This window comes from Gavia stellata, chromosome Z (genome assembly GCF_030936135.1).
Source record: "Gavia stellata isolate bGavSte3 chromosome Z, bGavSte3.hap2, whole genome shotgun sequence".
NCBI lineage: Eukaryota > Metazoa > Chordata > Aves > Gaviiformes > Gaviidae > Gavia > Gavia stellata.
In genome coordinates, this window is record NC_082637.1 from 19,990,142 (window position 1) to 20,016,850 (window position 26,709).

The 26,709-nt window shown below is 43.3% G+C and overlaps 1 protein-coding gene across 1 annotated transcript; it reads left to right on the forward strand.

The window, feature by feature from the left end:
• The first annotated feature begins 3,001 nt into the window (after positions 1-3,001).
• SNX18 (sorting nexin 18) lies at positions 3,002-24,424 on the forward strand. Its single transcript, XM_059833945.1, has 2 exons — positions 3,002-4,571; positions 23,362-24,424. The coding sequence occupies exons 1-2, from the start codon at positions 3,002-3,004 to the stop codon at positions 23,613-23,615; spliced, it is 1,824 nt and encodes a 607-aa protein (XP_059689928.1). The 3' UTR covers positions 23,616-24,424.
• The last annotated feature ends 2,285 nt before the right edge of the window (positions 24,425-26,709 follow it).

Below are 26,709 nucleotides of genomic sequence, written 5' to 3' on the forward strand. Positions count from 1 at the left end.
GCCTTATTGATGGCGTTAGTGCCTGAAAAACCACAACCCAATTTCACGTAACTTAATTTTTGTTCAAATCTCAAGATAAAACTGGAAGATTTTTAGAGAATAACTACTTCATTAGTTTACACTTACTTATATAAGAAATACTATTCTCATTAGCTTTACAGATCTTATGCCTTCAAATTCTCCTGGTAGCAGTTTTGCACCTCTTCAACTTGATGCCTTTGCTTGGGTCCGTTTGAGATAAAAATACTGAGCCAGTACTTATCAAGAAAACATCAGATCTAATGCACTAAGGGGCAGGGGGAAGCAGGAAAGCTGCCACCTTCACCGCCTCCACCACTGGGGCCAAGGAAGTAAGGCAGGCGCCCAGCTCTATGTTGTCCCTTCGTCCTGCCCTGGCAATGATAGCTGCAGCCTGACAGGCGTCAGCACGACCACATGGAGCAGCAAAATCCCATTTCTGAACTGGCTTTGCAGCTGCGCAAGGCATCTTCTTTGTCACTCCAGGTTGTTTAAAGGAAGGGAATCTTAAATGTGTCTATTTATACAAATCACGTAGGTCATCATCATTTCCAGTACTGATCACCTCATGAGGAAAAAAGACTATTTCAGAGAAAATAGCATTAATAATTAAGGACATTGAAATTAAGATGAATAGGACTGAAAAGTTTGGGAAAGAAGTTGAATCAGGCGCAGTAAAATATACATAAAACAGTCAGTGGTATAGAAAAGGCAGATCAGGAGCTCATTTTCTGTAGTTTAACCTGTGAGGATTCACACGAATGCACCAAACTGCCCAGATCAATGTTAGGAGTAACTTTGGAAAGAATACAAAACCCCAATCACTTATCTGGATTTGCAGTAGTCAGAATTCGGGATGAAATCTAAAACCAAAGTTAAACTGATCCACATCTACCTCCTGTTTGGGGTTTCAGTCCTTACTCTATGTTGGCCACATGGGTGGCGGGCAGCACACTGGACCATGGATGAGGTGCCATGGCAATCTGCATTTGGCAGAAAAGAACCACATCTGCATCGAAGGCAGACACTGACGGTGCACCGGCTGCAGCAGCAGAACACCTACAGTCACTAGCCTTGATGGAAAAAGAGCTTTGGCAGTTCTATGAGCACTGACACCAAGCTGATGGTTGAGGGCTTGAGGAGCTCCTCAGAGCCTGCTGGGGACGGTAATCATGACCAAGCCAGGTCAGGGTGCTTCCACCAGAACCAAGTGAGCTGGTGGAGAAACTCAGAAGCCTTGATACAGAGTTGTCTGAAGTCAAGGTCTTCAGCTGCACCATCCTGGGCAGCTGCCAGCTCTCTCTCTCTCGAGGAGGCTGGTGCTTCTCACTTTAGCACTGATGTTGATACTCAGGATTGCTCTCAGAAAATTTGCTGCTGCAAATTTAGTGCTTGGCTTTGGAGATGGTGGCACAGTTGATGCAACATGAACGTGTTCCACTGGGCTGTCCACCAAGGAACTGGTTGTGTGGTGAAATACGTGGTTCTGTGGGCACTATTGGTATAGGCTAATTGAAACAGACTTCCAGAGTTGAGCAATAGAGGAATTTGGGGCTAGAATGCGAGCCTGGGGTAAGCTGATACAGTAAAAAAATGTTAAGTACACAAGCCAAGCAACAGCAACAGAAAAGTGCTGTGATAGTGTGTGCACTAACATTGGAAAACTGAAGGCCAGAAGAAAAAAGTGAACAGAAGCAAAACGTGGATATCGGGCACTACAACCAGCAATGAAAGGAAGCAGTGAGTCGTGTAGCATTCCAGTGAATCGCCCCCAGACAGACAAATTATTTGTCACATAGACCTCTGAGAAGCGACATAGACTTTGAACTACGTCAGAGAACTGAGCAAGAGCTGCGTATCTGGCAGGATGCTGATGGGAAAGCATGAAGAACTGGGGACCAAACAGGCACATCTCCCAAGAACTTCTTTCTAGTTGTTTGTGAACAGGTAGAAATCTTGAGAAAAACGTGTATCCAGGGATTGAAAGACAGCTAAAAGATGATTAGTGGGGTGGGATCCATTTGATCAGACAACACAGGACCAGGTGCACAGGAGTTATGAGGGGAAATGCCCAGAGCAGGGGAAAAAGCACCGGGATGGATTTGAGGCTGTTCCGCAGAAAACCGACATCAGCAGCACAAACACGTTTTTCAAGAGGGCTAAAACACGCGTTATCCACGACTAAGACACAGGTTTTCCCAACTCCGACGACCAGCTGGAGGAGGACCTCCAGAAACGGCACAAGCCCCCGTAGCATCTGCGTGACGCTGAAGCAGCGACGGCATCGGCTCGTTCTGGCCACGCGGGAGCCCTGGAAGGGAAACCGCGCACCCGGGAAGGTGCCCACGCTTCTGGGGCAAACCTGGAGCCGCACTGGAACACCTTTGAGGGGGGTCGGGGGGAATCGCTGTGCCTTTGAGTGGCGGGAATCTGGTAGACTGACGAGAACTCAGCCAACGGATTCGAAGAGGCTGCGCGTGCAGGCGTTACCGCCTGCAAAACCCGGTCTGACACGCCCAAAACGGGGCACTTGGGAAGCGCCAACGAGCTGCGGCCGTGGCGCGGCGCTGGGCCCGGCGGCAGCCCCGCGGCCGGCCGGACGCCAGGGGGCGGGCGGGGAAGAAGGGGCGGGCCGGGCCCATCGATGGGGGCGGCCGCTCTGCGCTCGGCTCCTCCGCCCTGCCTCTCGGCTCTGGATTAGCGAAACTGGCGACGTGGGACGGCCGCCGGCCTGGCCCCCGCGCCCGCCTCGCCCGCCGGGGTGAAGCCGGGACTCGGAGCCGGCCGCGCCGCAGCGCAGCGGAGCGGAGCGCAGCCCGGTGAGCCGGCCGCCGCAGCGTCCCCGGCGGCGGGACGCGGAGGCAGGAGGCAGCAGCGGCGCGCTGCTGCCGCAGCCCCGCCGGGGCGGCGCGGTGAGGGGCGGCGGCACCGCGGCGGCGGGGAGCCCCCACGGGGGGCGGACGGGCGGTTGGGCGGCGGGGCCATGGCGCTGCGGGCTCGGGCGCTGTACGACTTCAGGTCGGAGAACCCGGGGGAGATCTCGCTGCGGGAGCACGAGGTGCTGAGCCTCTGCAGCGAGCAGGACATCGAGGGCTGGCTGGAGGGCGTCAACAGCCGCGGCGACCGCGGCCTCTTCCCGGCCTCCTACGTGCAGGTGATCCGCGCCCCCGCCGCCGAGCCGCCGCCGCCCGCCCGCTACGCCAACCTTCCCGCCGGCGGCTTCGAGCCGCTGCCGCCCCCCGCCGCCTTCAAGCCGGCGGCGCAGCAGCCCCCGCCGGCGGCGGCGCCCGAGCTCTTCCCGCTGCCCCCCGCTGCCGCCGGGTACCCCTTCCCGCCGGCGCCCTACGGCGGCTCCTACCAGCCCAGCCAGGGCAGCGATGACGACTGGGACGACGACTGGGACGACAGCTCCACCGTGGCTGACGAGCCGGGCGCCCTGGGCAGCTCCTACACCGACTACGAGGCGGCGGGCAGCGGGGCCGCCGGCCGCTACCGCCTGTCCACCCGGTCCGAGCTCTCCCTGGGCTCCCGTGGCGGCGGCGGCCATCCAGCGGGCCACCCGCACCCGCCCGGCGGCGGCGCTGCCAAGAGCTCGGCCACGGTGAGCCGCAACCTCAACCGCTTCTCCACCTTCGTCAAGTCCGGCGGGGAGGCCTTCGTGCTGGGCGAGGCGTCGGGCTTCGTGAAGGACGGGGACAAGCTGTGCGTGGTGCTGGGCCCCCGCGGCCCCGAGTGGCAGGAGAACCCCTACCCCTTCCAGTGCTCCATCGAGGACCCCACCAAGCAGACCAAGTTCAAGGGCATGAAGAGCTACATTGCCTACAAGCTGGTGCCCAGCCACACCGGGCAGCAGGTACACCGCCGCTACAAGCACTTCGACTGGCTCTACGGGCGGCTGGCCGAGAAGTTCCCCGTCATCTCCGTGCCCCACTTGCCGGAGAAGCAGGCCACCGGCCGCTTCGAGGAGGACTTCATCTCCAAGCGTCGCAAAGGCCTGGCCTGGTGGATGGACCACATGTGCAGCCACCCTGTGCTGGCTCAGTGCGATGCCTTCCAGCACTTCCTCACCTGTCCCAGCACGGATGAGAAGGCCTGGAAACAAGGCAAGCGCAAGGCTGAGAAGGATGAGATGGTGGGTGCCAACTTTTTCCTCACCATCAGTGTCCCCACCGGCCCTGGGGCCAGCCTGGACTTGCAGGAGGTGGAAAGCCAGGTGGATGGCTTCAAAGCCTTCACGAAGAAGATGGACGAGAGTGCCCTGCAGCTTAATCACACGGCCAACGAGTTTGCCCGCAAACAAGTCACTGGTTTCAAGAAGGAATACCAGAAGGTGGGGCACTCCTTTAAGTGCCTCAGCCAGGCGTTTGAGCTGGACCAGCAGGCCTTTTCGGCTGGCCTCAACCAAGCCATAGCCTTCACTGCAGAAGCCTACGACACCATCGGGGACCTCTTTGCAGATCAGCCCCGGCAAGACCTAGATCCTGTGATGGATTTGTTAGCGCTGTATCAGGGTCATTTGGCCAACTTCCCAGACATCATCCATGTCCAGAAAGGTAACATGCTTATGTGTTTTCTGAAACAATGAAGTTTTATGTATCAGTGGTATGCACACAGATGTAGGGACCAAGGGCTAAATTTGCCCTGCGTCTGGCTTGCTGGCCTTGGGCTAAATCTTTCCATGTTTACTCAGGTAAACTGTTGCTAAAAATAAAAAAAACCACATCAGTGAGAATTTTCGTTCTGTGCCAAAGATCTAGATGTAGTTGGGAATTTTACTGGTCAGAGGTTACTGTGTTTGGCTGTGCATCTCTGAAAGAAACCACATCTGCCTATACTGCTGATACGTTAAAGATTAATGGGCTTGTTTATAAACCCTGGAGACCAAATGGTATGAAAACATCTATTACTCTTTGATGTACGTTAGGTATCCTAAATCTCTGATCTAGTAGATAATAAATATGAAGTAATCTGAAGATGCAGGTACTCCTCCAGTTGACCACCTTGTTTGAGGTGCGCATGGCAGCGTGCGCATTTTGCAGTGTCAAACAGTCAGATGAGGTGTTTAAAGCTGCTGGGGTTTCTCAGTTTGGCTAGGCATTAAACTTTTTTGGTGCCTTTGTAAGAATAATGGTCTGCCATGGTGTTCTTGGTTGGAGTTGTTCATCCTTTGCCCTTATTATCATAAAAAGATGTTCCTCGCCTGTTATCCTTTCAGCATCTTTCTAGGTGAAACATGCTTCTGGCGTTCAGAGTGCTGTTTGTATGGCACTTTGTGATCCGTCAGAGAGAAACTCCAAAAATTAAAGAATCATCTGCTATATAACTAGTGACACTTGTTCAGATAAACAGAAGTTTATAGGGCTATGTATGTGTAGATGATTTCCCTGCTGTGAAATTAATGATATTTATATATTCTTCACCATTGTGAGAAGACTAGTCCATCCTTCGTTCTTTTTGCCATTATATTCCTTACCTGTTGTTTTCAACTCGAAGATTGGGAGGGGGTGGGGATTGGAGCTGTGAAAGAGACCAAGAAAACATCACATATGCTCTGCAGAAGTGGGTGTGTGTACCAGTTAACTGAGAAAATGCATAAGCTTTATTGAAAATTATTTTGAAGATTAATAAGTGGTGTTCTGCATCCCAAGAGGCAGAGATTGAATTGTCAGTCATGATGAATAAGTCTTTTGTGGCCTTACGTGACATTTCCAGGTTTTCTGCATCCGGAACAGTACCTTGAGTTTGACGATAAAAGAGTAGGAAGAGTTTTTTCAACAGATCAAAAAGGCAGGCTTCCGGGAGGTATGCATTATTGCTGGGAAAATCTGAGGAAACAGAGTTGGTACAAAGTGTGCAATTTGTTGTTACTCAAGAAAGTAAGCTTTTCATAAAAATTGCAAGCATCAAAGTCAGAATCTTGAAAATTGTGAGTGGAAACTTAAACGAGAAAAGGGAAGTGTGCAATCTAACCTTTCAGGAGTTGTTCTGCCAGCTGCAGCATTGTGTTCTGATAACTTTCAAATATTTTAAATTTGGAGAGAAGGGTGGCCTTGGCAATGCCTTGTGTTTGGGAGTACAGCATTTTGAAGTGAGTTGTCAACTAATAATAGGATTATCTGTAAGCTTCTGGAAAATAAAGGGAAAGATTTTTTATTAGGTGGAAAAACCCAGCAGATTATATATACTATTTAAATACTATATCCTCAAGCTTTAAGGCTATATAGAATTCTGAAGAATTAAAACTTGAGGATATAGTATTTTTGGAGACGAGACTTTGAAGAGAGGATTGGGAATAGTAAGATATGTGCTTGACTCAGCCTTGTTTCTTTTATAGTTCTGTTTGAAATTGTGCTTACTGGTTAGGTTTAACTTAGGGGAAAGTTCATCTAAACGAGCTTCCACTAGAGCAGTGCATGAGCATGACGTATGTAGAGTTGATTTTGTGCCAGAGCACTGTCCTGGAGCTGGCTGGAGAAATGTACAGCCGGTCTGCATGAAGGTGTTAATATTCCAGCACCTCTGGGCTAACACTGCCTTCAATACAATATTATCCCTGGTACATACTTGCTACCAGAAAATGGCATGGGCTTGAGAGGTTGGTCTCTTGAGTGTCCATGTTCATGATAGGAACGGGGTTAGAACCGGGTTACATGTTTGTTGTTGTTCCCGTTACAAAACAAGCAAACTGGAGGAAAACTGAGAGGAAGATGTTTTTTACACCCACTATATTACTGTTTTAGTACTCTTAAAAGTTACTTGTAACAAGGTATAACTTTTCAACTTCAAATCGTAAACTTCAGATGGAAATATGAACTGTTCGGTGTTCTTGCAACATACGAGCTTTCTTTTAAATTTACTATCTGGGATAGTTCCCAGTTTTGAGAATTATTATTGTCTGTACAGACTAAACAAATATCTATTGGTGATAATAGATCATCTGAAAAACAGAGTTGACATGTCTTTCTTCAAGTGTTTTATTTTCTAGCGTACAACTTCTTTGTGCAGTAAAATGACCCCGAAGTGCCCTTAGAAGTGGTAGAAACAACAGCCTGATTGGTGCATTGCTTACATGGCCATGCCTTTAAAAAGATGAACTCTGAAGTTAGGGGTACTTCTCCTTTGTTTTCTACATAGTGCAAATATGTTGTCCACTTGAGATAAAAAACAAAGCCTTTTCTAGACTCAATTTCTGTATTCCCCTAGACCTGAGAAGGACCGAAAAATAAAGGCAGCTGTGCCCAAAACATGCACATATCTGTGGGTAAAACATTCAACTGCATTGTACTGTTACGGGTTTGCTCTACCGCAGATAGTTGAACATCTGCTGAATGTGATTTGGAAGTGTGTTTTGTGGTATGGACTGAGAAGTCTGCACTTTTGGGGTTTTTTAATCATTTCTGCAGCTTCTGCAGAAAGAAGGACAGAGAATCTGTAAGTCAGAGACAAAAATTTCCCTCTGTTTCGGCTTTGTCTTTTCTCCAAGAATTATGAACCAAAGCCATGTAAGCCCCACTGTTGCTTTGTCTGCGTATCAGCAGGAAAATATGTTAACCGTTGTGCCTTTATTTGCTCTGAGGTCCAGGTCTTTCTGCCTGCTGTGCTGAGGACATCATACATGATCTGAAGTGTGCAAAAAGGGATTGACATTTTGGTCACTTGTGTAAAACATGTGAACCAATGGACTGTGGGAATATTTTTAAACTGTTTTATTATCTTCTTAATATTTTAAGTATTTTATGAAATGACAATAGCTTCAATAGGAGATTTTAAAAGATTCCTTTCCCTCTGCCTTCATCTTGAGCACCCAGTGTTTAAGGAATTTTCTGTGAGGGAAGGAAGAGTTAAAGTTCCTGCTCCAGAAAAGAGAGAGGAAGGATTTGAACTTTTCTGTCCCACATGCCAGTTGATCCTCAACTTGTCAGTGCTTTGTGACAGACCTTACCCAGTTTCGTGTGCACTCCAGTCCAGGTCTGAAGATTCATTGGATTGAGCCCTACAGCGAAGAACGCGCCGAGTTGGAAACCCCATGTTTCCACCTGGAAATGCTTGGTTTGAGAGTCCCACTGAGGCTGGCACAGAGCATATCAGCCCGAAGACACACATCCCTTACAACTTGTTTTATAGATTGTATTTGGAAAACTAAGCAATTAGGGGAAAACTGGCACGTGTAGGGGTAGATGATGGCAGAGTGGTGTCTCAAGCATCTAAGCACCCAAATACTTGTATGAATCTAGCCCTCAACTCCCCATAGGTAAATGCTTCTAAAGTGCTTGCATGAAAGTATTCCTGTGCATATCTGTGTTTTGTGGAGTGGAAGACCCAAATATGTTAGACAGATACACTAGTACTCAGTTTTCTTTAGCCTCTGGCAAAACATCTGTAGAAGAGGAATATTAAGTTCAGTAGGCAGCACTTTTGTCTTTTTCTTTTGCAGAACTGGTGTATCTTTCAGGAAATACTGGACTAAGTTGCATTAATTTTGAGAAGAAAAGTAGGCTCCTGTCCTCATTTGTAATGGATAATGCCTTCTTTTCTGTGTTTTTAAGGTCTGCTTGTGGAAATTCCCTAGGCATTCTTGGCAATATAGTTCCTAAATATTAATTGCTATAGCTTCACTCAACTGATGAGATCTTCACACTTCAGTAACCTTCAACATAAATGCTCACTGCAGGCCTGTGCAAGTTCAGGTGCAGAAAATTTATGCACATGCAAGAATTTGAGGTAGTGTATGCTAGCAAGGTAGCTCACGCTTGTCTGGCTATCTAGTCTTCGTATTTGCTTAGTGAGAGTAGAGAAGTTACAGGTTTTCAGGTTTCTTTCTTTCAAGTTTTGTTTGAGGAATTACTATAATTGGCCTTTTGTGATTCCTGAAAGTGGAAGAAATACTAACTTGCTGTTTCATCTCTGCCTTCCAGATTTCTTCCTTCTCTTAACATTGTAGTGTTAACGCTAGACAAACTTTTGGTTATGATTTTTGCAAAACAGATTTGAGAAAGTAGTCTAAATATCTTCTAAGATGTAGGCAGCAATTCTGTTGCCTGTGCGTGCCGAGATTTAAAAGGGTTATTTAAAAAAATACCTGAATGACCTTTTTGTTTCTCGAACACTGTTTGTGAAAAGTAAAATAAGGCAAATGGTCTTATTTACCTGAAGCAAACTTAATTCTAGACGTTGGGTTTAAATAATGTGCTGGGTGTGTTTTTAGAATATCTTACAAAATTACAGGTGGAAAAATGTTCCAGCTGGAAATGCATCAAAATTTCAAGCATCAAAAAAACCCAAACAACACTGAAACCTGGAACTCTCTGTAACATTTTCAGCAATATTTTTTTGCAGGGTTAAGGAGGGGTATGTGTGTTCACAAATAAATCAGACTGGTCAAAATTCACACCTAAAATTTTATATCACAGTGTAAAAGCAGTGCTTTTCTCTCTCGCTTGCTTTCTAACCTCTTAAATTTGTTGTGCAAACATGTTTTTTCCCATCCCTGTTTTTCATTTTATCCACCTTTTGTTTTTTTTTTTTTACCCTCTGTCCCTCAGATACATATATTTTGCATGGCATTCAACTCAGGTAGTTACTGGCTAAGAGCTACGCATGTAATCCTAGCCAGATGACCCTTACAAACAGTAAAAAGAGATGGGTACCTACCTTTTGTCTGTTTAAGGACTTTGATGAGAAAGGATGGGTTGTTCCAGGATGACTTGTATTTTTTGCCCTGTCAGCCTCCCCACTGCTGTTATAGTGATGATATAGCATTGTCTGCTTGCTGCTGAATCACCCAGTATTACCTCCCAGTATTTGAAGATAACCTGAAGGAAACTGAGACCTTTAGATAGCTAAAATGTGAAAGAATCTTCACATTTAGAAACACTATAAAATTATGGCTTCCTTGGTGTGTGTAAAATCAGAGGACAACAATAAACAAGACTAAAATTGAGAAATAGCCTTACTTGAAGATCAAACAGAACCAGCAAAAAAAGGACTTCTATGCCCTGTCTGCATAAAAGATGCATCGGTCTTTTTAAAGTATGGGGTTTTTTCCTTTTCCATTCCCTCTGTGATCTCTTCTTACCTTAGTTTTTTAAGGGAGCAAGATTCATGCAGTCATGACGTCTTTCTCTTTACTGTTACCTTTTGAAACCTGCTAGCCTGATACCATACACATTGATGGCAGTGACACGTTTCATAGCTGATAAAACCCCAGTGATTTTTCTTCAGAAACAGCTGGTAGCATAGGAAGAGTATAACTGTTCCTGCTGTGGGAGAGACTGCATGTGTTACCACACACTAGAAAGTCTATCCAGACTGCCCGCTTAGTCCCAAGAGGCTGGAGAGGTTTTGATGAGAGCTCACACTTGTAGTCAGTTTGACCGCAGGCAGTGCATTGTCACCTCTTGGGCTCTTATGGGTACTTCCTCACCGCAGGCAGTAAGGCCCTGCCTACCAGGAAAACCTTGTGGGCAGCTAGAAGGTAGCAGGACAGTATAGATACTGAAGAACTGAAAGTTATTTTGTAGAAAGATGAAGTAATTTTATTTCAAAGACTATGTAATACCTTTTCAGCTTGAAGCTTATAAAGAATCTAGATGGTGAGATGGTTCTCTTGCAGCTCAGAGAACTCCATGTCTTGCTAAAAGGACTTCCATCCAAACAGGGAAGACAAGAATTGGTAGACTGAAAACAGAAAGTAGCTCTCAGAGGTCTTCCAAGTCTTTGTAAGCACATTATCAAAAACAAACAAGCTGGCTGATTTTTCTATTTTGCAAGTCACCTTTGCAACAAGGACATGTTTCAGCCTTTGCAGCATCTTTCCATGATTCCATTGTTAGGCTTTGTTTGAACTGTTAAAATGCCAAGGTAATGTGTGCATATTGTATAAACTCATCCACCTGGTACCTTACTTTTAAATTGCTTGGTACAAATAGCACAAAATTTGAAAATTCTAATTAAAAAAATGAAATCCCGTTTGGCTTAGCCCGCAAAACATGAGTCTTATGAGACTAGAGCAAACAAACGGCAAATGCTTTCTACACAATCTTGCTTATATCTTTTATGAAGGCCATGAAGATTTAAATAAAAAAAAAAACCCTAGTGAAAAGTGTGTTTTAAATTTTGGAGTGGAATCTCATTAAATCAGTGACAGAATATATATTTGAAGAATCTGTTCAGTTCTTGTCAGTGACTTTGGGTTGTTATTGTAGCAGAGCAGGAAGAAGTGACGATTTCAGCCTTTCTTTTAGGTAGGTACACATCACGGGTGGACAACTTAAGTAATTGTGATGAACTGAACTACCATTTTTATGCCTACATGCAGTTCTTTCATAACAATGTGAAAAGCAGATTCATGCTATGATTGGCAGTTTACATTGCTTTGTGTCCCATGGTAAAAAGCAACTTGCTATTCTAGTTTTTTCAGGCTTACCATTTTGAATCCTTACATGTGTGAATAGCTATGCTGGCTAACTGGCAGTATACTGAAGAAAGAACCATTTTGCCAAATATCATGATAATGACACTACATTTTCAAGTTGCCTGCAGTTTTATGTAAGCCCAAACTCAAAGGGGCAGACCCCCTCCTTCTAAAAAGGCAGACAGTTCTCTTCTGCCTTTATAAAACTATAATATTCTCTCTATATTATAATAATTTTAAATTAACATAATACAATAATATATAATGTGTAGCATTTCTTATATATAGTATGAATATAGCATATTATTATAATGTTCACATGTTTTGCTTTTGTATTATATAGTATATTTTAACTGGTTACATTAATGATGGTTTACCTTGCTTGTTTTTCCTGCAGCAAGGGGTCTACTTCTCTTTGTCCTTATAGAGGTACGGCAGCATTCAGATTTCTAAGAGAGAGCATTTAAAGGGTACTAGGGAAAAAGTGGAGCAGTATTTGCATTTCATTTGGATCTTGACTCTTTTCATATGAATTTATCATAAACTGTCTACGCATGTTGTGTTTCACAGAATCACAGAATCATTTTAGGAGAGTAGAGGAGCTAAGCAGATGGTGATAGACAAGCAAACACCATAAATTGTGCTTGGTTTTTGTTTCCCTTCAGCCTACACAGAGAACATCCAAAAGCAGGTCTTTTATAGCGCCCCAATAAAGAAGGGATGTATGAGTAGGTAGAACCTGCATTTATAGTTGCTTCTCTCGATAATAGTATATGGATATTGTAATGCAGTGTTACGTGTCTTCTCCTGTCCACCCACATCCCATGAATCTTAGGAAAATCTTGAAGTTACCATTTGATATAATGATGCTGACATCCATTTTGGCCGTGACTTATATTCATGTTCTATAGATACAGAGGAGACATTTCTGCTCATATGCTGTTAACCAGTTTTACTGAAAATAAATTTATATCATGCATGCACAGCACCATTTCTGATTTAGGTTGTTACCTTGAAGTCAGAATAGAATAGAATAGAATTGTTTAGGTTGGAAAAGACCTTTAAGATCATCAAGTCCAACTGTTAACGTAACACTGCTAAGTCCACCACTAAACCATATCATTCTCAGAGACAGGCGTTCCCCATCTGTCGCCAGCAGGCCTGGTGCCGTATAGAGCAACCCATGATCAAAGAACCCAAAATTCTGCCAGTGACACCTGTCTCGGAGCCAGGTATTGATCAGCTGGCTTTTCCTGTTCCTTCCCTCGTTGTTCCCTGCCAGTGGAAGGATGGAGGAGAACACCACTTGTGCTCCCGATTCCCAGACGAGTTGTCCCAAGGCCCTGAAGTCTCTCTTGATCGCCCTCAGGCTTCTTAGTGCAACTTCATCGCTGCCTACCTGAAGAACCAATAATGGATAATAATCTGAGGGCCGTACCAGGGTAGGAAGTTTTCTTGTCATGTCTTTAACTCGGGCCCCAGGGAGGCAGCAGACTTCCCTCAGAAGTGGGTCTGGTCTGCATATTGGGCCTTCTGTTCCCCTCAGGAGAGTCCCTGATGACGATGACCCATCTTTTTTTCTTTATGGAAGGCGTTTTTACGCAGGGCATAGGCTTCCTTGACCTTGGTGGCTCCTCCAAGCTAGGTGAACCCTCGTCCTCATCACTGTTTGGTTCCACTTGCAGAGCCTCGTACCTGTAATGCAAGAGGACCTGGGAAGGTGGGGTGGTAACAGAGGGGGTTCGCCTGCTGTGCTGGGCAGGAACTTGTTGCCATTGCCCCCCATCCCTTAAGTCACCTTGTTCCGCTGGGTGGAGAGAGGAAGGGGAGTCTTCTGTATCCCGTGCCCTGTCTGCCGGTTGGGCCTGTCCCAGGGAAGGTAGGGTGTGATTCCAGCGGTCTATCTCCCTCCCGCACTCCCTGGTACTCCTCAAGGTACTCACCTCCTCCCGGAGCTCTGCCACTAAGCGGAGCTCCTCGACCTGGGCGCACCTCCCGCAGGTGTGCTCACCGCTGCCTTCCGACACCGGCGTCAGAGCAGGGCACACCCTGCAGCCCGATGCCTCGGGTGGAGCGTGCGCCCACCGCAGCTCTGTCTGGGAGGTTGCGTCAGTCACGGTGGGTGCAGAGCTTAGAGAGGCCATGGCTTTCCGCCGGGTGGATGCCATTGCTCCCTTGTTGAGCCAGCAGAGCTTTCTGCACCCTCCCTTGCGAACTGCTGCGCCATGCCCTGGTCGCGAGTGCTCCCTAGGGCCATTTAAACCTCCCACGGTGGCTCCTGGCGGGTCTCTCTGCTCTTCCTCCAGTTTCCCTGCCTCTGGGAACCCCCTTGCTTGCCTCAGTCTAGCACCAAGCCACAGAACCTATCGTTGCCACTGCTGTCAGCATCATGAACGGGGCATTTAGAAATGCTGTTAAGAGTATGTAGCGTCATTCTAGCAGAAAAGTGCCTGTTCTTAGCATCCTATTTGGGAGAAACTAGGGTTCAGAGCCTATGGTGACTGAACTGTAGTAGACCAACTTAAGTTCTGGAAAAAGAGAGATTTATCTTAAAAGCCTGTTTGATGCCTCGTTTAGATGTAAGCTACTAAGAAGTGCTTAAAATCACTGAAAGGTTTCATCTTGGTACTTCTGCAAATGGCAATCACTTATGTTTTCAAGGTGTCCACCCTGAAAAACGTGACTGGCTTTCTGAAGAGTATCTAGTGACCAGCCTCGTTTAAGTTTCACTCCTTTCTGTCCCCACAGTCTGCAGTGTCTGCTGAAGCCATACCAAAGAAAAGCTCCTTAAGTGGTACATGTGAGTGCTGAAAAGTACAGACTGCCTTAGAATTGGGCAAAACCAGCATTACCTAGTGTTTGTCTCTCAGGCTGTGGTGCAAAATGTTATGTTTGTAATAACGGACAGCAATATACACAATTTAGCTGGATTTTAAGATCAAATTATTCCTGACAGGCCTCCTTTGAGACGTCACTTTAGGTACCTGTAAAGTCATTACTACTCATGAACACAGTTTAAACATGCTTTAGTGGCTGAAATAAGGTCAGTTGTTTGCTTAACACACTGTGTACAATACGTCTAAAGATACATTAGTTTTAACGTCACCACATTCAAGATTTGAATGGAAAACTTCCATCCGATTTTGCACAGTTTTTACATGTGGTTACCTAGCACTGTGGGCTTTTTTTGTTTTGTTAATGGGGTTATGCAGAGCAGTAGGTGCAAGAAACTGATAATTCTGTGATGTTCCTTTCATTTATTTTGACATCTTGCTCTCATCTCCTATTATTAACTGTTTCAAGTGCAAACTATGGCTTGTTGTTCGCATAGCACTGTGGTGTACCACGGCCCAGCAAAACATTTGTACTGAAGGTGCTGCACACCAAAGCTTGTAGATTCCTCTGGGGGACTCTGGAACTGAAATGCACATTGCCAATGTGATAATCTAAATATTTTTCAGTAGCATGAGCCTTTTGGAGCCTCTGAACATGCACGGGCATGATTACAGTCCTTGTACATCTGGATAAATAAATTGGCTGTGTATGCTCTTCCTAGGTGAGTGTACACCAACTGGCAGATGTATGCACAATGAGTCTAATCGGGTCTTAAAACCGCATTATTTAAAATTAAAAGAAGATTAGTTAGACATGTATAGTATTCATTAACCCTGGTAGTTCTTTAAAATTGAGTGACATTTGACGCTATGCATTCTAACACCATCATTAATTGGTTATATATTAATTAAATCAATGTCTATCTTAAAAGCACCAGAGCAGATTAGAGTTAATCAAGTTGTTGAAATCTCTAGCAAAGACTGTTTTGTTTGTGCATGATCTCTGAATTGTGTAGATTAGAATATGATTTCATTTTGAACTGAAGAATGCATCTCTGATTGACAGCTTTCGATGAGCTTTGCAACAGGGTAATGGGAAGAACAAATAATTCTGTCTGACATTAATAATCCTGCAGTCAGCCAATGTTAACCTAGATGTTAGCAGAGTACTGTGATTTATGAGCCTAGATTTATAGAATAGTATTATTTTATTCTGTGTTTTTTTAAGCAATGGGCAATGAAATAATAAAAAATAAACCTCACTTTTTAAAACTATTTTTAGGCTGCAGATTCTAAAAACATTATAGCCACTTTCACATATCTATACAAAAACCCCTTGTAATACTAAAGTAATTGCAATTTGATATATTTTGTTTTTATATTTATAACTTTCTTTATGCAAAATAGAATGTTGTTAAAGTAGTTTTGCACCCTTAAGGAGAAGAATAGAATTTTTGAATTAGAAAGACTGGTTTTGAAAACTGTTGTGATGGCACTTTCAGAAAGAGCAAGTGACTTCATCGTTTTGCCTTTGATGTTGGAGATCACTTGCTTTTTTCTGTTTAAAATGGTAAAACCAGATTTTAAAGTAACAAGTCATTCCTACATTAATTACTGTAATGGTACTTTTTCCCTGTGACATTTCTTTTATACAGTTCAGTCCCTACTGGAGAAGTCTTCTGGTTTTAATTTCAGACAGATTCCCATTATGCTGCTTTCCTTTTTAAACCTTGGCCGGAAAATGTAAAGTATTTGCAGACTCTTAGTGTAGGCTTCTTTTGTTAATCTGTGCTCGAAGTGTTCTTAAGCAAATAGTCTGTCAGTGTAGTAAAATCTCTATTCTGCTCCACGCAATTTCATCATTTCACTTTGAACTGAGAGAGGGAAGTTCGGGGGCTTTTTTCGGAGTAGGATTTCATGTTATGTGTAATCTCCTGTGGTGCTTCTGCAACTTCCCTTGTGTCGGAGCTAATGATTGTGTAGCCCTGGGCTAAGCTGGATCACATAGCTAAGCCATTGGTAGAACTAAGTCTCCTTCCCCTCCAGGCCAAATGCAGTTTTTTATTGGATTAGTAATTTGAGTCATCCGTAACAACATCTTTGCTAGATCTGGTGTAAGTGGGACGGCCATGTAGACAGCCTTGTTCTCGTAGCAGTCTGCTGGATTAGAGATAATGTTGTTTCCTCCCCAGTTGTTTCTTTCAGGAGGGTAAATCAAAACTGTGCTAAATGCACATGGGCTACCTAGGGTTTGCCTTTTCAAATCTGTAAACGAAGAGCTGTAGTTAAATAACCTCACCATTAGATAATGAAAAAGAAAACTTATTTCTAGTTATGTATTCTGCTTTGGCATCCTTTGATGAAAGCAACATAATGAATGTATTGTTTTCTGCCTTGTAGAGATGGTGTCTCATATTAGAACAGTGTCTTGTAATAAAAGTAAAGCACAGGGAGTTGTCAGAGTAGTTCAAAGCTCTCCCTTTGATAGCGTGCTTTGAAGGACATCAAGGAAGGACATGTGACTAACACATCATGCCTACTGTTAGACCATTTAATATGATGGGCAACAGAATGGTGTGGAAATGTAAGTTTGTTTACTTTCTAGTAAGTAATGCACCAAATTTTATTTTGTAGCTTGCTGATAGTAGGTGAAAAATTGTTTATTGCACAAGTCATTTTATTTTCACAAGATTTCTGAGGGACAATTTCTTTATCAAACGTGTGAGTTTCTTTGAAGATCACAGTGTTTTCTGACCCCAGCTGTCCTTCCCTGTGAGGGAGCCATCTCTCAGAGGAGCCCTTGGACTTCAACACAAGGTCTTGCTGTCACACCGAAGCCTGTTGGCCAGGGGACTTCTCAAAGGCGGGGGTCAAGAATATGGCGCTCTTTGGTTTTGCCACGGTTACCACTGATGTCAAGGCCAGAATGATCACCCTCCTCGTTTGTTTTTTCCATTCTGCCATTTTTATGGCTGTTGTCCTTTTCAGTATCGTTTATGAATAGGGTCTACAAATAGTGTAAGTGCAGGTTTGTGGTTGGAGGAGTTGGTGGCCAGGTGCCCCGTTTCCGTCCCTCAGAGTGGTTACTGCTTCTCACCTGCAGCACGACCAGCAGCCCCGGCGGTGTGCCAGCCTGTGCTCACCTCCCTCCTGGCAGTGCCAGAGCCAGTGGGGAAAGGCAAAGAGCAATCATGTGAGGAGCAGCACATACTGTTGAGCTAGTACCCAGCTCACTGCTTCACTCTCCCTCCCTCCCCCAGCTCCATTAAAAAGGTATTTCAGAAAATAATGTTCTTTCTAAGATATCAAGGGGAGCCACAGGACTAACTTTTTTGTCTGCTGTGACTTCTTTCAGTCCTTTGCAGTTGTTTTGCAATAATTCTTCAACTCAAGGTGTGAAGTGGAGTCCAAGGACATGGGTATTTGCTGAAAGAAAGAGTGCTGTACTAATCAGAACTGACATACATGTAAACTGTTATCTCACTACTAGTGAAAGACATCTATTTACTTTGTTTTAGCATAACTCGGCACTGAAGTGAAAGAAATATTTTAATAACTGCAGTGATAAAGGCATTACAATTATAAGATCTAAACAATTAACTTGTGGGCTCCTACAAACTGGGTGAGTTTTTAAGTCCAGTATTTGGGAGTGAGATACGGAAGGCATTGATATATGGGTGAATTAATGGATGATACACGTTCCTGGGAGTGACTGTGAATTGTAGACCTCCCGGACTTCAACAGATACTTACCACTGCTCCAAGTGCTGTATTCTAGCAGTGTTGAGCCGATGCTTCTTTTGTGTTTCATCCCATATGCAGTATTAATGTATGCAGTTAAATTTTTCAGAAATAGTGATACCTTTATGAACAGTATCCATAATTACTGCTTGCATTTTTTAAGAATCAAGCAAGCCCAGCTGTGAAACAGATGTCCACTGTAGTAAGCACTGTGCAAATACAGAGCAAAAAGGGCTCTTGCCCCAAAGAATTCCCTTTCTCTAGGCTTGCCTTTGTTTGGGTTAGTAGGTTCAGACACAACTGACGTTTCACTCCTGACTGCTGCAGCACTCGAAAGCTGACGTTCAGGCGCTTTGAGGAGAGGTGGAGATGGGGCAGCGGGAAGATGCTACACCCTTAGCAGTTACTGCTCTTCTTTGTCTTCTGATTGCCTGTGCTGGTAGGCACAGGGCAGACCTGGCTTCAAGTGAGACAAAGGAGTTGAGTGAAGAGTAGTCTTGATTGCAGTCTTCATGATCTGAGCCCCAAAACTTTTGCCTTCTGGTCATGTTGCAGGCTGCAACTTGACTTGTGTCATGTACACTAAGTGTGAAGAACCAGTGTAGGGCTGGCTGCTGGTAGGTTGATCATACCATGCAATTGGAGAGCTTGGAGACACATATGCATCAGAATGGGTTTACATGTATATATGCATACTTACAGTCTCGAGGAAGAGTGAGTACAATTTCAAGTATGGATTCAAATCCACCCTTAGTTGACTCTTCACACAATCCCAAAGGTTTTATTAGTGCAATAAAACTGCAGGTGATGTGAAAATATGTTGTTTGACCCAAACCTGAGTGCTCTCAGGTTCACGAATTCTTTTTTTTAATTTACTTTTCCTGATTGTATTTGACTCTTCCTGCCTCATTGCAATCTCATGTTTGCATGGGCAGCTTACTGACTCAGTACACTTCTTTTTTTCTTGATAACTCCTCAGCACCCATTTAAGTTGCTGCTTGTATTGTATGTTTTACAGCTTGGAAATATTTATTTCTAGCAGGAATTTTACATTGTCCCTGTCTTCTTGGCTGCTAGCACATTACTATAAATGGTGCTTGTTAAATGTATTTATATCATCTTGTGTTGTCTAATCTCATACTTCAAAACAAGTACTGAAAGCTGTGAATTTCTTTTAAGCCCGTAGCAACATTCAGTGACTGCCACTGTCTGTTTAACATCAGGCTTTGGGCAATGAAAAACAGCATTCACATCTGCTTTTCCCCACCTTTAAGAATAGAAATAGATGTAGCACAGCTTTTTGCAGCGTCTTTGATCTAGATCCTCTTCGCTGTTTGAAAGCTGGTCCTGGTCTCCTGACAGAAGGTCCTTTTCATCGGATCAGAAGCTTTAAATGCATGGCCAAGACTTTACAGAATCTCTGGAGGTGGAGCTAAAAAGCCCCAAGAATTTATGTATTCCATCCCTCTGGGGACAGTGCATTGGCAGATATTTATTCCAGACATGTATTCAGCAGGAGGTTTTCTTGTGCTAATATGCATTAGGAGGTGGCTCCTTTTGTTTCTTTTCCCTAAAATGAGTGTTAGCCTTTTCTAGGGCTGCTATAGCGCTGCTTTTGTTTTTTAAATATGTCTTCCTTTTTTGGATTGTCCAAACCAATACTAGATGTTCGTATCATTAAATTCAGAAACCAGGAGATGTTTCTGCAGGGTTACTTAGGCCAGAGGATGCTTGCTCAGCCTCAAGAGCCTGGGAGGGCAGCAGCAGGAGCTGGGAGGTTGTGAATTAGGTGCCGAGAGCAGTGGATAGATTAGTGAGGATGGAGGTGGGGGAGTTCGTGGTGTACAGCCTGGGGTGAGACAGGTTAGGAGTTGTGGGCTGGGAGGCATTAGATGTTACCATGGGGCCCGTCCCCTACTTGGGCACCTCTGAGCAAGACCCTTGTTTTCAAGCAGGGATGCACACAAGGGCTGCACTCTGCTCCCCAATTCTGTCCTCCTCCCCCCTTTCATCATTAGAGACCTGCATGGATCACTGCACCCTCGACATCAGTGAATCTGTGTTCCGCCTCAGGGCTTTGCTCATGTAGATTCAAATACAGGGGCTGTAGGCTATGCAGAAGTGTTTGGAGAAAACTTGGGATGAAATGTGTTATGTTGTGGTTAGTAAAGCTGCTTGCAAAGCCATACGAATTAACAACACTTTTTTCTAAGATTTACTAAACTAAGTCTTGCAAACTTAAGTAGATGCTGAACAAATTAAAAATGACATTTTAGAACAAATGATTGTTTGCTTCTTAAATTAAAGTACATGGGCTTTATTTCTGTGTGTTTGGGGAGGGTTCTTTGATTGTCCCAAAATAAGCTAAAATTTTCCCTCTATTTTTTAGTGAATTTTTTCACTAATAATTAAACACTTCATTTAGAGGCATTTCAAAAAAACCAGCAAGTTTGTACTTCAGCATATGTATACATTCTTGGTATACATTGCTGACCTCTGCTTGTAGTCTGCCTAGGTTTTAAAGGAAATTCCACTATCGGACCAGTATGAATCCATATACATTACGAGAGCAGTTTTAATGGTTGCAAGTTTTCCCCTCTGATTCCTTTCCCTAATTATAAATCTTTCTATTTTTTTTGATGGCAAAAACCGCATAATGCATAATGTGTCTAGTCTGGAGGAATTTAGTGCTTGGTAATGTATGGGTTTTATTGATGTAAAATAATTTGAAGATTATGCATGCTTCGGAACTTAGTTATGCTTTCAGTTGCTGATGCTGTAAATTTCAGTATTTTTCTTCCAGTTTGGTCATTCTAGAAATAACATCTAAAGCTGTTTCCCACATCACAACTGAAGAGTTGTTGTGTTTATTTAACCAGCTCCATCTGGATTCCAGTAAGTCCCAAATTTCAGTTTTTCACAGCCATGCATGGATTCCTGCCATGCCAACAGAACACAGAGAAAATTTCTGCTAAGCCTGGTTTTGTTTGTTGAAAGAAGCGTCCTTTGTGCAAAAGGGGGATTAAATATTTTTCAGATCGTGCCTCACCTCACAGATTCCTCACTCCTTAGAGGAGAAAATACAGATCTTCTGGCACGGTGCGACTGCTGGCACCACTGACTGTGGAAAAGGTTTTTTGGTGGTGGTTTTTTGGGCTAGGCTGGGGATGATGAGGTCCATCAGCTTAACAGCTGGTGCCAAGCTTTTAGCCACCATGCTGGCAGGCCATGGGGACCAGGAAGGTGTGGAGCCAGGCCCTGCCACCAACTCACAGCCCCTGGGTTGAGTTGCTGCCCTTGGCCTCCAGGCAGCACTTTGGCACACCAGGTTCAGAGCGTGGCCTCTGCCGCTTGAATACCAACGTCCTCGGCCATGCAGCCTGCGATCTATGCTTACCTTGTTAATAACCTCCCTCCCACAGTTTAAAAAAGAAAAGGAAAATTTTTCTTATGGTCTTTCTGCAAGTACATACACCAGAGGGGAATTTCTTATGCTTGTGACTGAGAGATCATACCAGGGCTGCAGGCAGGAGATGCAACGTACAGCACAGCCTGAAGGCAAATTAAGCAGAAAAATATGATTTTAAGAGTAGAAAAGTATTGATAACAGAGGAAGTATTTTCCAAGTGATTGCAATTAAAAACACCCCCCACAACAGTTAACAAGTTGTTGTTAGAAGTTGAGTGGAGAAAAGTCACGCATGCTTCTCTGATTTTAGGAATTCCAGATTTTATTTATAATGCAAGACACAACCCCCATTTCATTTCAAAAATGCAACAAACTCTTTTTCCCCAAGTCTGCCACATCATCTGACGTTTTAACTTGCTTCTAGTAAAAGCGTACCTTGACCTTCCGTTCTGCCTGACTGCCTGGTAAGCAGTTGGAGATGGGCAGGGGATGAGCCACAGCAGGCAGGGGAATGTGAGAAGAGCCTGAACGAAATGCAGCGAGCAGCGGCTGTGGTCCCCAGTTGCCTCCCAACCCACTGTGCATGCAGCAAACCCAGACATGTCCGTGCACAAGGCCATGCTCCAGATCTGAATTGCAGAGATGTATCAGGGCGCTGGGGGGAGGCATGTTCAAAATGGCTTGTTAAACAGGCACAGGAAGGAAAGGACAGAAGATAGTATTACTGCTGATGAACTGCGTTTTTAACTGTTTAATGGTGTTTACTACATGTGTGGATTCAGGCTGATGAGAAGACAAACCTGCTCCCCCAGCAGATAGAGTGGAGGTTGTCCCCTTGGAAGATACAGGCAGAGAGGTTTCTCTGTTAGCTTGCTGGCTAGTGTCACTGTAGGGAGAACAGAAAAGCATTTCTTCAAGGCAATGTAAAGGGAGTCCTGTCAGTGAACCGTAGTCACGTGTATGGTAAGAAGCGTAATCTGAAAGGAAAGAGAGTTAAGACATTACAAATAGTTGAAGGAAGAAGTAACTTAGGCGTCATCATAAAAGAGGTGAAAAATGTCCTATCATTAACATCTTGTGAGAAGATGAAAGCTGTATTAGTCTGATTGGTTTTAGTTATATGAGTAAAATATGTGTATATTTAAGTCAAAGAAGTTGCTCTATGGGAAATTGAGTCCAAGACAATTAATATCTTAAGACATATCTTGGTACTTCGTCATCATGAGTCTGCTTTGGGTAGGTCTGTTTTGGGTGATACTTCGTTTTTGTAGGATGTGTGTGCTTTAATTAGCTATTTGGAGAAGGAAGACTCACAATTCTTTTGCTCTGTTTTTCTTCTAGCTCTTACAGGACTGCATTAGGTCTACGTGGACATCTGTGACTTTGAAATAAACTTTTAGATTCTCTAGTACTCAGTAATTAACTTTGGGGCATCTGTAGTATAAAAGCAGAATGGTGTATTGGCAAGATTTTGTGTGTTCAGATCTCCTTTTGATGTTTCACAAAGATTGGGAAAAGTGATTTTCCACAAAGTCCAATCTTTTAATGAGGTTATTTTTCTGGTGTTTATGTAGGCTTAAATTGATCTGACTAGTTTTCTAGTGCTTTTGTTTTTTCACACTACTGGTATATTTATCAATTATTCTCTGAAGGACCCCATCTGATTTTTAAGATTGAGAAATAGGCATGTTTTACTAACTTTTGCAAGCTAGAGCCTTATAAAAGTGTTTGTTTTTTTTAAACAAGATTCACTTTTCTGTTATTTTTTTTTTAATAAGAAAAAGCTTTTATTTTATTCCTTTGCATTCCTATATGTATGCACACATATAAATACATTTAGAATGAGCCTTATACAAATCCTTGTTGTTATTAAATCACTTGTTGAAGTACAGTAGTCAAGTCTACATTGTCCTCACGGTTCAACTCTTTTGTTTTGTTCTTTACACAGGAGCCCTTACCAAAGTAAAGGAGAGTAAGCGGCATGTGGAAGAGGGGAAGATGGAGCTCCAAAAAGCCGAGGGCATTCAAGAACGCTGTAACATTATTTCTTTTGCGACCCTAGCAGAAATTAATCATTTCCACAAAATTCGTGTGAGGGACTTTAAATCACAGATGCAGCATTTCTTGCAACAGCAAATACTCTTTTTTCAAAAAGTGACACAAAAGCTAGAAGAAGCTCTTCACAAGTATGACAGTGTTTAATCTCTGAACTGTGATTTGTGGAGTTCCTCAGCATGAACGTGACCCAAGCGGCAGAGCAAATGCTGCTGCTGCTGAAGAACTGTTGCGAGTGGTAGACGGTGGTACAAGAATGGTTTTGTGTTCACCTGGAACCCCGGTTTAATCTCCGATTATGTAGAAAGGAAACAGTTATAGGGCTATGTAGTAGAAACAGTACCACACATTGTAATGAAGTTATACTGTGTATGCCTACACTACCATTGTAACTTTCTTGAAATAATGAGTATACTATTTGCCTTATTGCTTTTTGAAATATGGTATTTTAGTGCATACTTTGTAGACCTCAAAACCCTTTGGGTCTTTAAGGAAGTTGGCTAGATAAAAGCCTGCTTCAGATGCCTTTTTACTTTCCTAGATTTGGATTTCCTAAATTCAAACGATTCTCTGTTTACAGACTCCTACTAGAGCAGCTATGTGATTCTGTGCCTTTAGACTCTATTTTTCCTTTTCTAGTAAGTCACATTTTTATGATTGAATGAATGAAGGGTTGATGCCTATGACAGGAACTGGTTATGAAACGTCACATTGACTGGAAAAAAATCAGCTGCCATCCAGTTTGCACAGCAAGTACTGTCTTACGACGAATGTTGGCTCAAAAAGGAGAACTTAAATCTATTCACACTTTCCCTGAAAATGGAGACTACTTGTTACATGTACTAGGGTGTTAAGCACATATACAAAAATACACCACTTAATTTCCTTTCTGAAATGAATAATACAGTGAGGGGTTTTTTTTAGTATACAGCATTACTGTGAGTGGAAATTTGAAGAGCTAGCTTAATAAAAATGATATATATCATGGGGATATGAATGCAAGCTATGTGGCTGGGACTTTTTTTTAAGTTTGAAACGATCTGCTCATTGTTCAGTTGCTGATTCAGTTTAACTTCAGACTTGCATCTACATTGCCAGTTGTCTGAGTTGAAACTCCACTGTGATTCATTAGTTTACTAAGTTACAAATTTTCAGGGATGTTCAGTAATATAAATGATCTGAAATAAGTCTTGGCTGAACTGACTTGGAAAAGAGGTGGCATTTTTATGTTTGTAACACTCAAGAATTAACAATTGTCTTAATTTTTGTATAAATATTTTTGACAAGCAGGGTGCATTTATATATATGTAAACACTATCTTTTAAAGAGTTTTCTGGGTTATTTCCCTTGAATTAAGTCTGAAGTCTGTGTTTCTTACCTATTGGTTTCCTTATTATAGGTCAGTATGAAAGAGGGTTTTTATTTATACTATCTTTTTTCTCCTAGACAAAAATAGCAAAACGTTCCAAGAAAGCAAAATGTTTACTTTTTTGGTTTTAATTCAATTAATCAAAGATAGCTTAAACAAATGAAAGGCCGGAAAAGGAGGTTAAGCAACAGTTGCATTTAAGTACAAATCATTCCTCACCTATGCAGCATCATGTGAGTTTCTGTAGCTTAACCCCACACCTCTGTTTTAGAGGAATAAATGTAAGAATGTAGTTTTGGTTTTAAGATTCATCCCCAAATGCTTGAGATTGCTGTTTTGCGCAAGTTGTGTTTGGCAGTGCTTCTAGTACAGACGCAAAGAAGTGAAATACAGAATAACGAAGAGGAAAAAACAGTATTTATAAAAGAAAGGACAATCAGTGAGGAAAGACTCCATTTCCAGGCTATTAGAGAGTGCTGCAAACAACAAAGTTGACCATAAAATAAGGACCATAGTGATAGGGCTGACTTACTCTTTATCTTCCTCATGGTGTCTTGTTCTACGTTCAAAACTCACCACTTCCCCTAACAGCTCTTCCCAACCGTACTTCAGCTTCCCATATGTCGTTCAGTTACGTGAGATAGATAGTGATGAGCTAGGTTTGAGCTGAGTTCCATGGCTTATGTTTCCTTAAGCCAGATACTGTTTTATTAAATGTCTTTGCAGTAATTAGAACAGACTACAATCAATTTAATTCTGTGTGGAGGTCTTAAGACCTGTTCAGAAATTGATCTTGGTCCAACTGAAGTATTCTAGAAGGTTAGCATTAATGACATGTACATGTCCAGGAGGAAATTAAGCTGTGATATGTATATATATACAACATTATCAGACAGGTACAGTTTTCCCAAATAAACTGTCATGGCCTTCACCTTACTTTCTCATCTGTGAATTTTTGGGGCGGGGGGAAAGTGGGGGTGCTAATTGGTTAAACTTGATGTACCAAAAAAGCTTGACTGAAATCCTGGATCTGAATTATTGCAGAGTTTGGAAAGGTTCAAATCTGCATCCATATTAGCATCTTCCTGTTTTCCTCACTCATTGTAGAGTTGGAGTTAAAATGATGTAGGGGCCCTGAACTCCATTAATGCTTACTGCGCTATGCAAGAGCTACAGTTTTAATTTTATTTGGAACAAGTATGACATTGACCACTCATGACTGAAAGACTACTGATGGTGTGGTCTGACATCTGAAGGTACTCTACAGTAAAGTGAATTTATATTGTGTGGGACTTTGCAAGCATCAAAGGAAATCTATCAGAATCCTTTCAAATAAATAAATGTGGAGGAAGGCACATTAGCTCTATAGCATAATGTTAAAACCCTTTGTTCTATTCCATTCCTGTAATTTTTTTTTAATGCATCACAATTTTTGCATTGACAAGTAGTAAGTACCTGGTATACTTGCTGGGGGTTAGAGAGGTTGAACTGAAAGCTGCAAGAAGATCCGCGGAGGTATTTGTTTCTGTTCAAGTGCTGAATCCAATGAAAACTGTGGAATGAACCCATCAGGGGAATATATCTGCTTAGAATCACCAGTCAGCAGCGGCTAAGTAAGACTTTCTCTGTAATTGTTTTTCCCTTCATCCAGAAGGGGCTGAACCTCCCAGACCAGAAGCTGAGTGAAGAAGCTGTTGGTAGCTCCTGGCATGGCTGCTCTTTGAGCCTGGCCATGGGAGGAGAGAAGCAGCAGCATGGAACACAAGTTTGAAGTTGGGCCTGGCAGCTTACAGCAAGGTGGAGGTCGGAGACAGTCGGGGAGGAACACATGAGGACAAAAATCAGAAAAGGGTGAGGACAGAAAGCCCTGTG

Excerpts from the sequence above, each read along its gene's own strand:
- SNX18 (XM_059833945.1), top strand. The coding sequence starts at position 3,002 with ATGGCGCTGCGGGCTCGGGCGCTGTACGACTTCAGGTCGGAGAACCCG. Across the intron at positions 4,572-23,361 it reads CATCATCCATGTCCAGAAAG|GAGCCCTTACCAAAGTAAAG; the intron begins GTAACATGCTTA and ends TTCTTTACACAG.